General features: G+C 42.5%; 1 protein-coding gene across 3 annotated transcripts in view; it reads right to left on the bottom strand.

The window, feature by feature from the left end:
* Window positions 1–3,369: 3,369 nt before the first annotated feature.
* DNAJC18 (DnaJ heat shock protein family (Hsp40) member C18) overlaps window positions 3,370–17,489 on the bottom strand; it is a 31,262-nt gene continuing 17,142 nt past the window's right edge. For all 3 annotated transcript variants that reach the window (XM_037509176.2, XM_037509178.2, XM_037509177.2), the window contains 5 exons: window positions 16,719–16,904; window positions 15,766–15,875; window positions 14,134–14,243; window positions 12,091–12,263; window positions 3,370–6,777 (listed from right to left, as the gene is read on the bottom strand). In XM_037509176.2, the coding sequence (XP_037365073.1) occupies window positions 6,653–6,777; window positions 12,091–12,263; window positions 14,134–14,243; window positions 15,766–15,875; window positions 16,719–16,904 (704 nt within the window). In that variant the 3' untranslated portion in view covers window positions 3,370–6,652. The remainder of the gene's footprint in view (window positions 6,778–12,090; window positions 12,264–14,133; window positions 14,244–15,765; window positions 15,876–16,718; window positions 16,905–17,489) is intronic.

Genomic DNA, 17,489 nt, shown 5'->3' with positions numbered 1-17,489 from the left:
TGGAGTCTGTGTTCTTTACCATGATGCTGTGCAGCATTTTTGAGGAATATGATGGATGCCAAAGATGAAAAGTGATACCCCTAATCAGGAAATGACTGTATTACACAGGAGTTTGGGGAAAATGTTATCGGTATTGTGGAAGTTGGAAGCTGAAAGTTCAGGTAAGTCACTCAGGCTGTTCCCCCAAACAGGCCCCTATTTAGATGTTGACCATTTCTGTGGATGTCCCAGTGGTAGTTCTTGTTTTATCTTGTGTCTGTTTCCATGTCTTTAAGGGTCAGGTCATTTCTGCTGCCCAGTCTTCAAGGATCTAGAGCAATACAGTCCAAAGGAACATCTGTGCTGGAAATGTTCTATTTTTCTGCTGTCCAGTATGACAAACGCTAGCCACATGTGTCTATTCAGCACTTGAAATGTGGCTCACATGACTGAAGAATTGCTTTTCAGATTAAAATTTTTTTCAATTAAAATTTAATAAATAGCCACAGGTGGCTCATGTCCACTGTGCCGGACAGGGTGGGCCTAGAATGTGCTCACGTAGGTGGTATGCCTTAGCACACAGCCCTCTCAGAACTTTGTCTGTCAGATGTGAATGTTCACCTGAATTACCCTTGACAAAGCCAAACATTACTCTGGGGCAGCGATCCCTGATTCTTTACCATGAACTGTGTTCTTCTCTAGATTCTTTGTGAGGTACAGCTTACTGTCCCTTGCCATTTAACATTTACCTCAACCAGCCATAACAGAGTGACCTCCTCATGTAGGGCAAATATGATGGCAGCAAATTGTGAGAGTGAAGGTTATGATTGAGAGAGAACCCTGAATTTAAGTCTAGGCTTCGTGGACATGAGGGAAGGTCACCCTCGTTGGGGACTGCCACTGATGGGTTCCACTCTGTATGTCAACAAGCATTAGAGGTTCCTGGCCAAACAGGCCTCAGCAAGGCTCAGGATGACATATCACAAACAGCTCTGTGATTGTGCCCCAGGGAGGGCTGCCTTTCTGCACAGGGTCATTATTCTGGTTGATTTTCAATTACCCAGTGCTATTTAACAGACCACCCCAAATTTACAGCTTAAAAATAAAAATTTTGCTCATCAGTCTTCAATTGGGCAGGGTTCCATGGCCAAATCTCATCTCTGCTCCATTAGTATCAGCTCTGATGAACCGTGAATGTGTGTTTATTGGGCAGGGGAGAAGTTCCACTTTCAAGATGGCTTACATTACTAGCAAGTTGGTGTGTCAGCTTGGAATTCATCTGAAGCTGAGGACCAAGGATCTTGGTTCCTCACCATGGGCTGCTGGGCCTTTTCGATATGAAAAGGATTGGGTTCAAGAGGAAGCATCTAAAGTAACAGAAAATGGAACATTTAGGGAGAGTTAGCTTAGTCTAGTATCAGAGAAGGCTTCTGTGAGGAAGTGATGTTTGAGCCGAAACCTGTTAAGATAACCAGGTATTTGGGCCTCCCTGGTGGCATAGGGGTTAAGTCTCAGCGCTATCACACTATTGTGGCTGCAGCCTGAGTGACCTGAGTTGGATCCTGGCCGGGGAGCTGAACCACATGGCACAGCAGACTTCTCCTGTCTCACCTGCTGCTCCCCTCAGCAGTGTATTTCAGTAGATCTGGCTGTTCTGCTCCCCACTCTGTCTCTGGTGAATCCTCTCAACCCCTGCACCTCTGGCCTACACCCCAGTTCTTCTATGCATAAATAAATAAATAAATAAATATTAAAAAAAAAAAGATTACCAGGTACTTAGCTAAGGGGTGCTTAGTAAAGGAGGTACTGATCTGTCGTTCCAGAGGGATGGTATATGAGAAGTCCCTGGGGCCAAAGGCTAGTATGGCAGAAAAGAAAAACATGTACAAGGGCAAGCGGAGGTAGAGGCTGGAAATGTGGTAGAGCCTGGTTAAGCATTACGCTAAGGACTTATTTCTCTCTGGGGGCCAAGGAAAGGTACTGAAATCTTTTAAGAGGGTGACGTGATATATTTGGCTTTAAAAGATATCTATGATTGCAATGAGGTGTACAGATTGGAGATGTGGCCACTGCAGTGGTTATTGTCAAAGAAAGTGGATGGTAGTTTGGGAGTTCAGACGGTGTCAGAAGAGAAAAGAAAGGAGCTAATTTGAGGATTGGAACAGTGATAAAATTGTAAAATTGGTAAATTGAAATGGTAAAATTGAAAACTTACTGATGGAGAGGATATGGGGGGCGGGGAGCTGAACTACTGCAAACTATCTTAAGTGTACTGGGTCAAAACAGCAACCATTTTATGAGTTGCTCACTATTTTGTGGCTTGAACACAGCAGCTCATTTCTGCTTGGCCCATCAGCTGGGGTAGCACAAATAGCTTGGCTTGGATTATGTGTCTCGGTTTTCAGCTCTTGCTGCCAGCTGAGTTGTTTGGTTATCTTCTGTGTGGCTTCTCCACGTGGTTAGCAAAGAGATCTCAGAGTGTCTGCACTTACACAGCAGCTCACTTGCCCTGGGTGCAGAAAATGGAAGTTGCTAGTTTTGCCACATTCTGCTGTTTAAAGATCACAGTCCAGCCCAAACACAAAAGGGACTGATTTCATAAGGGCATGGGTGTTAGGCACCCTTGTCTATCACACATTTTCTTGGATTTCTGACTTTTGTACTTGGATGATGGTGCCATTCATAGAAGTGGGAGCACTCGGAGAGTTGCTTCCATCTCCACTACAAGCAACAATTCTGCACTGTATGTGAGGGGTGATTCTAATTTCAAGTACGTCTTCCTCAGAGCTGCTTTCACAAATCCTTCATATTGGACTAAACCCCTTTGTTATAGACTCCCAGATTTCCCTCGGTTACCCTTTGCCATTCATCCCACGGGGGAGCATCGTTTATTAGCATTGTTCCCCATTAGATGTGAGTTCCAGGTACCTTGGTGCTGGGTCTCAATCACTTCCTGACCCCCATCCCAAAAGCTCAGCCCACCAGCCACACAGTAAGCTTTCCATTTTTGCTGAATCCAGTCTCATTTCAACCTCTTTTCAAATGAAATATTGTTGTACTTTCAGACGCCCCAGCACGCAACTGAACCATATAGACTTTTCTAAGTATGTGCCACTGGGAACAAAGCCGGCAAGAACTGAGCTAACACTTCATTTTCTGATGCTGAATAGTTTTGATCTGTACATTAGCTGCTATTATCTGTTAGGAAAAAAATATGGAAATTGGCGAATCTACCGGTGCTATCTATTGTTCCAATCAATGATAATCTCACTGATGGATGAGGGAAGGTTGGAGCAGAGGCCAACAAACTGTGTAGTCTTAAGCTCTATGGAAGTCAGGTTATATACAGTACTCAAGGATGCCCAGCATAGCTAAAAGAACAAAGGAAAAATGCAAAGTTATTCTTTTTATATAAAATCGTTTAATTTCTTTCTCTGTTAAAATACACTCAATCCAGATGCAATGGATCAGGTGACCAGATTCTTCTGGCTTCTTACTCCACCGGAGCTGATTCCTCCTGTGTCAAACCTGGCTCTGGTCACGGAACATTTACATCTTTAGTTCCAAATACTGAGTGTGATGCAAATGATGTAATCAGTATCTAACACATGGGTATATAGTTACTTGGTGGTCACTGCACAAGGTTTCAGTAATGCAGGCTCAAAAAATAAGATATATAGTAACTTGGCCTTTCCAAAAATAAATATATTAGAACACTAAGCTTACACCTTAAATGAATTAAAAATAAATGCTAATTAAGTGCTAGCTCCTGTGAGGAACAGTGCATGCAGAGACAATGAACTTGCATGTGTGGCCAGTTGTAAGAGAAAGCTTCTGGGATCTTAACAGTGCCTCCTCACAAAGCCAGTCCTGAGTGTGAGGATGAAAATGAGAATAACACAAAGCTTGGACAGGCTGCTGGATTCCATCTTCTAGTGGGGTTTGGAGTTCATTGCCATTTCTAATAGTTTCCAACAGAAAGCCTAGCAGTCGCATTTTCTTACTTTTCACTTCTCCCAAGCAGTGAGGCCTGGCGTTGACCAAGGAAGTTCAGAAGTTTTCTGGTTTCAGCAGATGAACCCCAGGTCACTCATCTGGGGATACAGATTGTTTTAAGTTGCATTGTCCTTTGTGATGAGAAGGCTTTCTAGCCCTCCCTCCTCACTGCAGATCGTGCAGTGCAGACAGCACTTTCATTCTAATGAACCAGAGCTTCTCCTTGAGTCTCAAGTCCCATTTCTCAGCTCTGCTCCCATAACACATCTCCGGTCTGCATTCGTGTTCACAGAAACAGCCTGGTGCTGCACACCAAGTTTGGACAGCAAGAAGCAGCTTTACCCAAGAGTTTATATATGATCAGGAAAATTGCCAAAGGATATAGGCAAGAGGAAAATGCTTATTTTACCACCATGCAGACAACCTGTCTAAAATATAACCCAGAAAATTATCATTTAACAGTATTCTGGATAGTTCCAAATAGATTAAACTATCCTTCAACCCAAAGCAAATACCATTCCCTTGAAGAAAACCAGATGTGAATGCTGTGGTCTATTAGGTAATAAGTAAAACAGTACCATTAGTGCTATAAAAACAGACAATAGGCCTGACATTTAATGGAGTTAGTGTCGCCTCTATTTAGTGTCATTGCAGATAACTCATCTTTGCCATGAAATCCATAAAATGTGTGACTACACTATTCATGGGCAACTAGAGAGGGTCTTTTAACCTGTCAAGTCAGCTTAATTATGGCCCATTTTCTAGCAGTATTGAGATTCGGGATGGGAGAGCTTTTCTGTGTGTATAGGAAAGCTTTCCACAAGCCTGTTTGGCTCACTTTATAGTGTGAATCCTCAGTCACTCAGTGGGGGTTAGGGAGGTCCCCGCCAAACCAGAAGGGAAGACCTAGTTGGGCTGCAAAATCTGGCTTTCTCTGGAACTGCTCCTCTTCCCCACAGGGAGCACTTGTTCCCTACCACCACTCTTTACCCCGCCTTTACCGTCCACTGAGCTCCTGACCCTGTGGAATGCCCTCACGTTTGAACCATGCTAGACACCACTGCCTAAATCATGGGTATGCATCTGAAAGGGGGAACTACTTTGGAATCAGTTTGAATGTACACTCCTCCCAACAGGAACTTTTCTCCCATCCCGAAGAAAACATGGAGTGTAGACTAGTAAACAACTGTTTCTTCCAGGCTCAGATTCAAGACAACATGGGCAGCTTGATCCTAGTAACTTCTTTCCACAGGAAGGCCCAGAAGTTTTCTGGTTTGAGCACAGAGCCCAGGCAACAATTCACCTCTTCCTTGCCACCAGTGGGGAAGGCTGCCTGCCTTTGCCAGATCTCGTTTTGTATACAGAGAGGGTCTTAAGACTGGGGGAAGGTATCCTGAATGGATGCAGAACTGCTATCGGCAGGATACAGGGTCAGAGGCCTGGTGCACAGTGACATCCTTAGGAAAGATTCTGCTTTACCAACCTGGCTAGAATCACCTGAGAAATAGGAATGATCTCATACTTTCAGCTTGATAATAAGCTCACCCTTTAACTCTGCCATGAGCACTTATATTTCCCAGGCCTACTACTCGTCCTCCCTGGCAGGTGTTCTCACGCAGAGAAACAGATAACATCTATTTCACAGAGTTGTGAGGAGACTACAGGAAGAAACTATATGTGAGAGTGCCTGCTTCAAACTAGGCACTCAAATGCTGAATAAACGAAAAAGCAACTGCAGGGCCCTGGATTAAACAAAGTGACTACAAGGGCAACACCAGAACACCCCCAGCCACGAAAAGAGAGGCTTTCCCCTCTCTTAGGCTTCAGCAAACAGTCCAGTTGGCCGGCCATGTACGTCTGTGGGTGTAGGGACTCAGCTTAAATGTGATCCTGCAAGGGGAAATGATAGAAAGAACATTCTCTAGCTCTATGCTGAACTGAGAACCTGCACAGAGAAACTGAGACTCAGCCATATATTGACCTTCAACTCCCTTCCCCGGCTTCCTGCTGCTGAGTTGTCCAACTGTTTTACTCAATACCTTTTAATTTCTGGACCCTCTATAAGAAAGGGTTAAGGAAATAAAAGAAACTCCGATCAGGCAGTTTGCTGATGCTAGTAATTCTAACAGAGATTAGGCAAATAGAAAACTATTAACTACAACAGTTTACATTTCTCCACGTTCCCCTCAGAAAATGGAAAGCTGATTAGGAGCATGTTCCAAAGGCTGAATCCTGGGGAGCTAGTGACTCTTATGAAGGAAGAGGTATAGTTCTTGGTGTGCACTGTAAACAACTGATATTAAGCTGCTTTGGCTAAGCCTGGAAATGACTGAGTATTGGGACTTAACTGAAGAGGTACGAAACAAAAAATAGGAATTCACCGGGGATGTCTGAACTACATTCCTAGAGGCAGGGTAGGCAAGGAGCAGGGGGCTGAATCCAACACTCTGCCATGACTCAATTTAGATGAACTGCTTCTGGCCCCTGGAGCCAACCCCTTAGAAGGATTCTGTAATGCCAAGGCTGGCTCCTTGCTCAAGCACCTTCAGCTCTGCCCACCAAAGTTAGCAAATTGTAAAATGTTCAGTATTTCCTAATTTTGTTTTATAAAATGGAGTTAGGAACATAAATAGTAACAGGTAGCAAAACCCCGACCCTGCGAAGGACTATCATCCTGTCAGCCACCTCTGCGTAGGTCAATGAGTTTGGAAAGTTTTTCACAGTTTTCAAGTTTCAGCGACTCTGCTTTCTGTTTCAGTCGTTCATCTCTATATAATCCTGCCAAATTTGTCAACTCGGACTCTGAAAGATAAAAGAGGGAACCAGCTCATCAACAGACTCCAACTGTTGGTTTCACATCAATATTTCTGGAATCAAAGCTCCTTTTACCATTTAATGTTTTTTTTCTTTCAATTAAATTTAAGAAACCTTTATTCAAGGAACATCTTGGACAGCTACACCCGACTCTGAGGATTAAAAGACACCTGTGATCCTGTAGTCTACAATATCTGTGCTCTATTATAAAGGCACCGGACTGAGTTCTTATCAATAGAACATTTGGCACCAGACTTAGGAAACCTGCACGTGTGCAGTAAGAGGAGACTGTTGCACGGCTTTCCTACGAATGGCATTCAGATGGCAGTTGGGAGAGAATGGAGTCCAATCGTCCTTTCCTGTAATTTGAAACAAAGACAGCTGCTTCATCCTTTCTCCTGTGCGGCTGGATCGTAACTCATATGTGCTAACTGACACGGCGCCTACCTCCAGTGGGCAGGACCTCTATAGAAGGCCAGGTTACTGGTGGTTTTCTTCATTCCCTCACCACAGGTGGGGTCCCTAACTCAGCGGCTAAAGGCAGCTGGGCTCTTTTAAAAGTGAAATCATCTGGATCCAGTGACCTCTGTCTCCTTGACTAAATGAATTTCATTTTCTCTTCATGGCAGAGAAGGTCATTCTATTTTTAACCAGAATATAATCTTTGCTGTCTTCCGTGATTCAATGGTGCTTTTGCTGCATCTGTTTTTTTTTTTTTTTTTTTTTTTCTTTTAATTCTTTTGTAAAATTTCAGGGACATTCTTGGGAAGGAATGCCTGAAAAGCACCTCCAGAGACGTGTTGTGTATTAACAGGACGGCATGCTTGGATGGGCTGTGTGGCTTCTGAAACCTCCGACAGCAGGCAGCCACTCAATGTTTAAAGGACCATACTTGTGAAAATGCTATTTTAATCATTTTGAAATATGTCTATCCATTCTTAATCATCCTGTTGACAGATTTTGTTTTTCTCGGTGGAACGAGAGGCACCTGTCTGATTAATCAGCAAACTGCCTGGAAACAAGAATTAAGACTTAGCCAAGGGGAACAATGGGCATTGGTTTCTGAATAAGTTTCTATCAACACAAAACACTGTCTGGCATTTCTGCTCACAATGAGTCTATTTACATCAAGAAAGGCCCAAAGTGCAGATTAAGTGCGGGACTCCAGGGTGAGGGGTGGATATGCATGAGAACCATTCCTCCACAATGGAGACTCAGAGCCTGGGCAGTTGCTTGGCAAGCAGCAGGTCTCCTAGACTCCAGAACAATGTGCTCTCTCCCTTGGCATGGGTGCTCGGAGTGTTTGCTAGCCAGAACTTGCCTTGGCACAGTCATCCTCGCAGGTGATGGGCTTCATGGGGTATCATGTACCGCACCCAAATGAAGCCCGTCTGCTCCTGCATTTTGCTCAGAGCTCAGCACTAACCCGGTTCCCCTGGTTTCTGTGCATGCAGGAAACCTGTTCGGGAGCCTTCTGTGAAAATAGTGTATGCCTCTGGTGCTATCGAGTCATTCACACAGTATATGGAACACATTTGGTGGTTTTGCCTCTTGAAATAATTTCCTTAGGGCCTCCCCAGTGGCGCAGCGGGTTGAGCACGGGTTCAATTCCTGGTGGCAGACCTCTCCTGTCTTGCCCGCTGCTCCCCTCAGCAGTGTCTTCAGTCTGTCTGCCTGTTCTGCTCCCTGCTCTGTCTCTGGTGAATTCTCTCACCCTCCTGCACCTCTGACCTGTACCCCAGTTCTTGTATAAATAAATAAATCTTTTTTAAAAAAAAAAAGAAATAGGGCCTCCCCAGTGGCACAGCGGTTGAGCGCTGGGTTGCGAAGCTGCCTGTGGCCTCTGCAGCGCCGGTTCGATCCCCGGTTGCTCCCCGGCCACTGGCGGAGGGTCCCACATGGCGCGCAGACCTCTCCTGCCGCCCGCTGCTCCCCTCAGCAGTGTACTTCGGTCCTTCTGCCTGCTCTGCTCCCTGGTCTGGCTCTGGTGAATTCTCTCACCCTCCCGCGCTTCTAACTGTACCCAGTGCATGTATAAACAAAGCAAGCAAACAAATAAATGCCTCTATAAAAAAAATAAAAAATAATAATAAAAAAAGAAATAATTTCCTTAGGTGGTGGTTTTGGGTGGATTTGTTTTTGTTTTTTTGGTTTACTGAGCTTTCCTAAGTGCTTCATTGCCTCAAATCTCATTCTAGAAAATATTAAGGGCTAGTGATTCTTAGTATTTTCAACACATAAGACCAGTGTAATGAGCTGATGAAAGATAAATGCATATATATGAGTGCTTTTCTCAAAACATCACATTGCTTTATGTAGTGTTCAGTGAAAGCAAGTTTCAGTGTTCTGGAGCCTGGGAACCCTGCTCTAGAGCAATGACTGTGCACAAAGTCAGTGTTTCCATGAACAATGTTATACCATGCTTCGCAAAACTCCTCTCCAAGCTACCAGTGAATCCTTTTGCCCTTCAGTGAACAAAAGGTCAACTCAATGAATATTCTACTTTTAAAATGTTCTGTTAATATTCAATAACTTTTAAGTAACTAAAAAACAAACAAAAAACCACCAACCCAAAAAAACTCTGCAATGGGCAGGATCAAGAGAATATCTTTCCTTCTTTGCAGAATGCTTCCTTTGCCCTGCATGCCACTGCAGTAAATGGACAGAGCATTTAACCTTTAAGGTAGAATTCCTTGGGCAAATTGCCAAGAGAAACACATTTCAGAGCCTCTCCCAGGAACACTGCACCAGAGCCCAGATTGGAGTCGTGACAACAGCAATACCTCAAGCGATCCTGATATCCTCACCCCCATGAGACAGTGCTGCAGCCAGTCAAGCAAGGCCTGGGCTTCTCCAGGAACCAGGCACTTACTATATGCCAGGCACCGGGCTGAGAGTCGTAGCTGCCCCATCTTCTATAATCCATACAGCCTCTCTAGCAGGAAATGGATTTCTCCCCATTGCAAAGCCTACGCCTCTACCCACTCTGCTATCCTGCTCCTGAGCCTGGTAAGAAGTGTGTCTCTATCAGTCAGGGCGAGCATGTCAGCTCAGCCCGGCAGGCCAGGAGGCAGTTCCTGCCTGTTAATTTGCCCAACCCAGTGCAGTGGCATGGCCACTTCCCTTGGCATTGTGTTTATTATTTAGATGCAGCTGTGAAGGAGTAAACAGGGCAATTAGTCTCATAGTAAGGGATTACTCATAAAGGTTCATCCAGACGAAGCATTCTAAGGAAGAGCAGAGAAAAGAAATGAACAAAAGATAAAAAAAAGACAATGGCTATCTTTGCTATAAACAGTTTCCATTCGGTATTTTGCCAAGAGGGAACTTTGTTCTCAAGTGGGTTTATTTTTATAACCTCCAAGTACTAAATTTAACCTTGTTGGCAGCTCTTGCTGCTGGATCCGGAGGGCAGATGCTGCTCGTTCTCAAATGGCACTTGGGTAGTGTGGAGGCTCCAGACAGCCACCGTTCTTCAATGCCAGAAATAGATTATTAAGGGGCGTGTGCTGATAAACCCCATTTGGAACTTGTGGGTACATGCATCATGCTTACCCACTGGTTTTTTATTTATGCTTGGAGAATGCCGAAGCCCTGAAACTAGACCTCATGGGGATGGGAACAAAAGGCTAGAAGCCACCTTCGTCTACTCCTTGCCATGAGCTCTTTGCATAGTTCCAGCTGGCGCAGATGTGTAGGTGTGCGTGAAGAACATGAAATGCATATTTTCATCCCGTTCTTGCAGAAAGCAATGAATTTCAAAACCCTCCCAGTGCTCAAGACAATGGGGCCTTTTAGGACATAAACTGGATTTCACCAATTTGGATCCACTTATATATACTTCCTTGCAGTCTAAAGGCTTTTTTTATCTTGCTCCAAAATTCCTTCCTGATTTTCTTAATTTTCAAAAACTAGTTTAACAGTGAAGTAGAGTATTTCCTGACCTCTTCATTTTTTTTCCCAATAAAAAGGCAACTTTCTCCTCTTGCTCAATTCCCCTACACTCACTGCCCACCCAGCTCCTAAGGCAACTGTGAGTCCAGCTGGGCTTCGCCCTACAGAAATAGAGGGCGGTCCCTAAGGGCTAGGCTTTGGATGCCAACCCTGCTCTGTGATTCTTAATCCTCAACATTTTCATTGCTTTGCAGTCCTGAGACTCTTCTCTTCAAAGGACATTTGTTGAGCACCTGTTCTGAAATAAGGATTGTGCCAGGGGCCTGGGAAACAAAATTAGTAAGACATAGTTCTTGTCCTCAGAGAGCCCACAGTCCTACATGTGTCTATGAAACACTACCGTTGTGCTTTAAGAACACAGGAGATTAGCTTGAGGGTGGGGTTGGGTGCATGATGGGTTAGTGAGAGCTTAGCAGCACTATCTGAAGAGCTAATTTTATCAGATACTGTTAGATGTTTAATAATACCTAGTAATAAGGTTTAAAAAATGAGTTAGAATTTGCTTTTTTAAAATTAACCAGTCAAGTTTTATAAGATAGTTATGGGAGTGTGTGTGTGTGTGTGTGTGTGTGTGTGTGAGAGAGAGATAAGTGGGATAAAATGTGAACCTATTGGCTGAGAGACTGGGTTCCTCTTGTGACTAGCACTCCCCACTAATACTCACTGGAATTGTAAGCCAAGTGATAGGCACTGTCACCCCAACTGTCTCCAGAGAGGGAAACAGAGTGGAAAGCCTGCGGATACCTACCCTTACTGAAGAGGCCGAGGGTTGCTTTGTCCTATGTGACCACAGTGGACTGAAGCAGAGGATGGGAGGCACTCACTCAATACCAACAATCTACAAACCTTTGGTCTGGCTCACAGAGTTAGGCTGGATCAATCAGATGTCTCTGAAGGGAATATGGGATTAGGAAACTATGGCAAAAGCCAGCTAGCAACGAGAACGTAACAATGACCCTGGCAACACAGAAAGGGGTCAATGAATGGCATAGTTGGGGAACTTGGGAGAGCGACGTGCAGGGCAGCAACCAAAATAAACCATGGAAAAACAAGGTTGTGAAGGAGGAGAGCTTGAAGAAACACAGGAAAGGGGTTGGCAGAGAGGAGAGTGGAGAAAATGGGGTAGAGAGAGGTAGAGACTCAGACAGACAATGAGTGTTTACAATTTCCAAATCCCAGCCATATATATCCTATCAATAAACTTTCCTTTTTTATAGTATCCTGAATGGGCCTCTGTCCATGTAAACACATGAGACTCAAGTAAGGAAAGAGGAGGAACCAGAAAACTGGGGATGCCTCAGGCTGGGAAGCAGGGCCACCAGATAACACCCATTTAGAGCATCTTACTTTGTTGTTTTTCCTTCCAACAACTTGTCTGGATATAATCAATATAATCCTTCTCTATCATCTTCTCCAGGTCACGAAGAGATGCTCCTCTATAGGCCTTGTCGAAGTTTTTATCCACAAAGTAAGGCACCTGCAGGTTCTGGGTTTCTCTGGAAATGGTGTGGCCCAAGGTCCTGAAATCAGCAGAGAGGCTCAGGTAAGCTTGTTATTTTGAGCAGTATCACTTTTAGTATTGGCCTCAACAGATATCATTATCACATTCACCTCTTCACAGGAATGATGCAAATATTTTCCAAAACACCTAACATTTATTATTTCTCTGACAAAATTTTAAGTGTAATGTCATCATAATTGCTGTTATGTGAACATGTTCATATTATGGATTCAGCGTCAGCATAGTTACATTATTCTTTTAAAGGATTCACTTTTTTTATACTGCTTTTGAGGCTAAAAGTAAATGCTTTAAAAAACAAATTGTATGTTTTATATGACATAACATAGTAATGGCACGGAGTAAATGCTGGTTAATGAATGATTAATGTTACAGTAAGGTATTTACCAACACCAAATAGCTTACACCAACCTTGCATCAATTTTTAGGACATGATAAAAAATATTTCACATATAGCTACTAAGTAAGAACTGCAAATGCCTCCACAGAGGATGTCATTGATGCTTCTGGGCTAACTCTCTGTGGGTCTAAGACATCCAATGGTATCTGGTGCTCAGAAACCCTGAGGCTTGGGTTAACTAAATTCTAACCATAAGGAAGTATAAAATAGAGCTAAAATTACAACATGACAGCAATGTGCAAAATCCAAGTTGATTTTGTTCAAAATGAAGAAATTCCATCTTAAGTGAGTTATATTTGGCCTTTCCCAGCCTTTTCCTTTGATCTCTTAGAGATCTTGCTCAATGTCTAAGAGCTCAGGCCATGCCTGCTCCCCCTTCCTCTGGGGAGGTTTCTGTCTGCCCCACTGGCCTGACAAAAAAGGAGGTAGCAGTAGCATATGGAGAAAAATAGGAATTCAGAAAATAGAAGGAATCAGGCCAGAGTGACATGATAGCAATAATTTCTCTCTGAGATTTAACATTACTCTTTGTAAAAGAAAGAGAAAAAGACAGTCTGGAATGACAGTCTTTAGTCTACAGTGATCAACAAAGACTTATATATTACCCATGGTTTTCAAATTTTGTAAGATTTTTGTCTATTAAACTATATTCTTTTTTATTGCTTCCTTTTAAAAATTTCTTTCCTTCTGCAAAACAACAAGTAATTATTCATTTCTCAATAATTAACTAAAAAAATTAATCTAGTGATCCTCAAACTTTAATATGGAGCAGGATTATCTAGAGGGCTTGTTAAAACTCAGTATAGCTGGTTCCTACCCACAGAGTTTCTGATTCAATAGATAAGGAGTGAGGCCCAATAGTTTTAACATGTTGCCAGTTGATGCCAGTCTAGAGATGAAACTTTGAGAATTGGAATTAATTAAAATAATTAACTGAGCTTGTAATTTGCATGCACTATAAACATTACTATTTTCTACATTTTTAGCAAAAGCAAATAAATGGAATACTATGGTTTGACTACATAGCTTTCTCATGAATAAATGTGCTATTCTTGCAATAGTTTAAGTTAAAAATCACCACTGATCTCAGCTTATGTCCCTAGATACAGGGCTCTATCAGTCGCATCAATCTATCAAGCTCCACAGAACCTTTTCTAACTCTAACATGGTGTGACAAGGATTTAATCTGAACACAGTTACTCTATTGATCCTTCAGAAAACAGTTCCTGCTATTCTGCAGCTGACCGAATGATGTCACTGTAGAACAAAACAATGTGTGTCTTGAGGTACAAGGACAACTGCCTACAGTATTTTTAGATTTCTGTGTTATTTATCCAGCTGTTCCTTTAAACCATAAAATTAGTGTTTTTTACGATGAAAGGTGAAGCAAAATGTTAGTAATGTACCAGCAAAACCTTTAAATCTTTCACCCTCCAGATTGTTAAGAAAGATTTCTAAATATTTGACTTACGATTTATAGAATAGACTATATGGGGGATTAGCAGCCAGCAGCTGAGTAATGACAGATATAATAACAATCACCAGAACAGGCAGTAACTGAATAAATGCAGAATATGTAGTCTGAAAAAGAAAAAAATACTGAATGTAAGTATTCTCATCAATAGAAAGCTTAAACAGGGAGGGGGCCCAATGGACTATGGTGGATTACTAGGGCTTTGGTGGTGGGCATGGTGTGATGACATAACACTTGTAGAGGTATAAATGTTTACTACTAAATATATATATATATATATATATATATATATATATATATATATAATGGAGCAGAATATATATAAAGAATAGCAGAATATATACACACACAAACACACACACACACATATAGCTAAAAACCAGTGTAACTCAACAAACATAATTAAAAAATAAAGCTTATCAAAACTAGTCTAGTTTTCCCAAAGAAAATAAGGCACAGGGCCTCCCTGGTGGCACAAGGGGTTAAGAGGCAGCCTATGAAGCTGTCCACAGCCACTGCAGCATGAGTTCGATCCCCGGTCAGGGAGGAACCCACGTGGCACAGCAGACCTCTCCTGTCTCGCCCGCTGCTCCCCTCAGCAGTGTGTTTCAGTCATTTTGTCTGTTCTGTTCCCCACTCTGCCTCTGGTGAATCCTCTCACCCTCACACCTCTGGCCTGTACCCCAGTTCTTGTATGCATAAACAAATAAATCATAAAAAAAATGTAAAAAAAAAAGAAAATACTGCACAAAGCCCAAGGCTTTTCTAGGAAGACTGTACTTTCCGCTGAGGGCACCAAACAACTGAAGGCTGAAGGAAGTCCACCCACAACGTGGATCAACACTCAGTAATCCTTCTGCAGCCCCCTTTTCTAAGACCCATGAAGTCCATTCAGATACCTCTGGATGAGTCTTTTCAGTGTCTCATCCAGTCTACCCTGGATGATGTGACTCATGGTCCATGTTAGGATCAGGCATCTCTGTTGACTTGGCCACAGCTGAACAGATCGGGGGACATCTAATCCTAGAAGGGGTAATCATGTTCTCCCTCCTAGGAGTGTGGGATTGACATTTATCACCATTCTTCAAGTGCAAGGTAGGCACTTGAAGAAAGGACACTGAAGAGAGGTCACATACTCTTAGGCACTACATGTAGACTGACCATTGGCAAGGAGAAGCAGAACAAGTCAGGCTGCTTAGAGAGAACAAAGCAGATGCAGAGAGGCAGGAAAACTGGAGACAATCTGGCCCCAAAGAGTCATGGGGAAAAAAAGAAAAGAGTCATGGGGCACATAGCTGCATGGCACCAGATAGCATGCCAGTTCCTGGGCCCGTCTGTCATGAGGCCCAGCTGTGCTCATTAGTTATGAATATTTTGAAGGAGGATTCATTTTCTGCAGTCAAGAAAATCCTGATCAAGATGGCCCCATAGGGAAACTGAGCCACCAAAGAAGGGGCAAAGAAAAGCGTATCACCCTCGTCTCTTTGGGCCAATTATCCAGCTCCTACCAGTGCCTCTGCTTTCCAAAAGCACATTTTAGCAATGTATCTACAGCTGAACTTGTAACACCTGATCATACACCACAAAGGGCAGATCAGTGCATATGAGTAGTTCTTTCCTCGTAGGTACCTGGGGTTTATCTTCTTCCTCTTCCTTTCGTGTTTGCATCCGCTCATGTCGGTGACGGCGGTGGTAGTAGTGGGTATCATCAGTCACATTTGAAAACATATGAATATTTCCTGGAAAAGAAAATAAACAAACCAAATACTGAGCATGGGGTATGGCAAACACGCCTTCCTTGCCTTCCCAGGACCCTTGCCCCCAACTAGGTTCTCTGAGGGTAGGGGATTGTTTCATTTTATCCAGTAGACAAACAAGAGAGTAGGAAAGCCAAGCGAACCAGCTGAAAATGGAATGTGCTTAGGCCCCTAGCCTTTATTTAAATAGTCCTTTGTAACTAGTAAGCGAGAGAACCTCAAAAGGCTAGTAAAGAAAGAGCATTTGGGCCATGAATCTTGTCTGACATGCTCCTTGCCAATATCGGATTATGTCACTAAGTGTATCTAATAGTGACTCATAAAATTCAATTTACTTCCTGGAGATTTAATTATCTCAACTTCCAACTCTCTGGGGATACTTTTCTAACTTTTCTCTTTATATAGCTGCTATTTTGCAATTATAACAGGCATTTTGTTATTTATTTATAAAGCACTTAAAATAACTAATCTTCATAGCCTAGCAGTCCTTTGAGGTAGGTATTATCAGGTGAGGAAAAGAGAGAAAAGGATCAGAGAGACTAAGTGATTTGGTCAAAATCATGGAAATCTGGAGGTTACAGATATATGAACCTCAGCTCATCCAATTCCAAATTCTTGCTGTTTCCATATCTATTTATATTCTCAAACTGGAGCTTCTGATATTTTAATATTTTTATATTTATATATAAATTATAAATATAATATATAAAATATCAAATATATAATATATTATACACATATAATAAATATATTAATATTTATTAATATATAACAATTAACAATAATTTAACTTTAACAATGTAATAATAATTTTGGGATAGTAACCTGTAGGAAAATGTCCTCCAAAGAAGACATTGAACAGCTCTTCTGGAGTGATGTCGGCTTCGAAATCCCTGTAATAATTATAGGGTCTGGCTCGAGGGGCAGTGAAAGTCACTTGTTCATCTCCATACTCATCATAGCGTAGCCTCTTGTCAGGGTTGCTCAGCACAGCAAAGGCATTTCCTATTGCTGCAACCAAAACAAAAAGCACCTGAACACATAGTCTTTGCTGTATTTGAAGGCAATCACAGAAGCAGCAATGACGAGCCCACAGTCGACTGGTGCCGGATAATTTCACAGGGCCCAAGGAGTGGAGCTTGGGTCTAGAAAGGTCACCAAAGAATTTGCCCTTGAAATTTTCCATGATCTAGTCTGATAAGAAACAACACTAGAATCAAAATGAAGTAAAAACTACTGCTGAAGTGAGCATTAACTCCTAATCAAGAGCCCTTAAGCCATCCCAGTTTTTTTCCTAGAAATTAGAGCTCTACCCCCTACCCTAGGCTAGGCTGCCACTCACTGCAAGTCCCAGACCTGTTGGAGAAGTACCACCCACTGACCAGCACTTGAATTCATCAAAAATGTTTTCATATTCTACTTGGCTTATGGTTGGATACTGTAACATACCTAGTGGCATTCTAACTTGAAGTTAGAAATAATCTCCTGAATAAAATAACCAGTAAAAAATTTCCAACTTGGCTAAAACTTAGGCTAAAAACTAAGTCTTCATTCATCACAGTCTTATTTCATCTTACTTTAGAAAATGGTCTTTCA

Source organism: Talpa occidentalis, unplaced genomic scaffold, assembly GCF_014898055.3.
Source record: "Talpa occidentalis isolate TD23 unplaced genomic scaffold, MPIMG_talOcc4v2.1 talOcc4.13, whole genome shotgun sequence".
NCBI classification, from domain to species: domain Eukaryota; kingdom Metazoa; phylum Chordata; class Mammalia; order Eulipotyphla; family Talpidae; genus Talpa; species Talpa occidentalis.
This window is presented reverse-complemented; position numbering and strand designations above follow the sequence as displayed.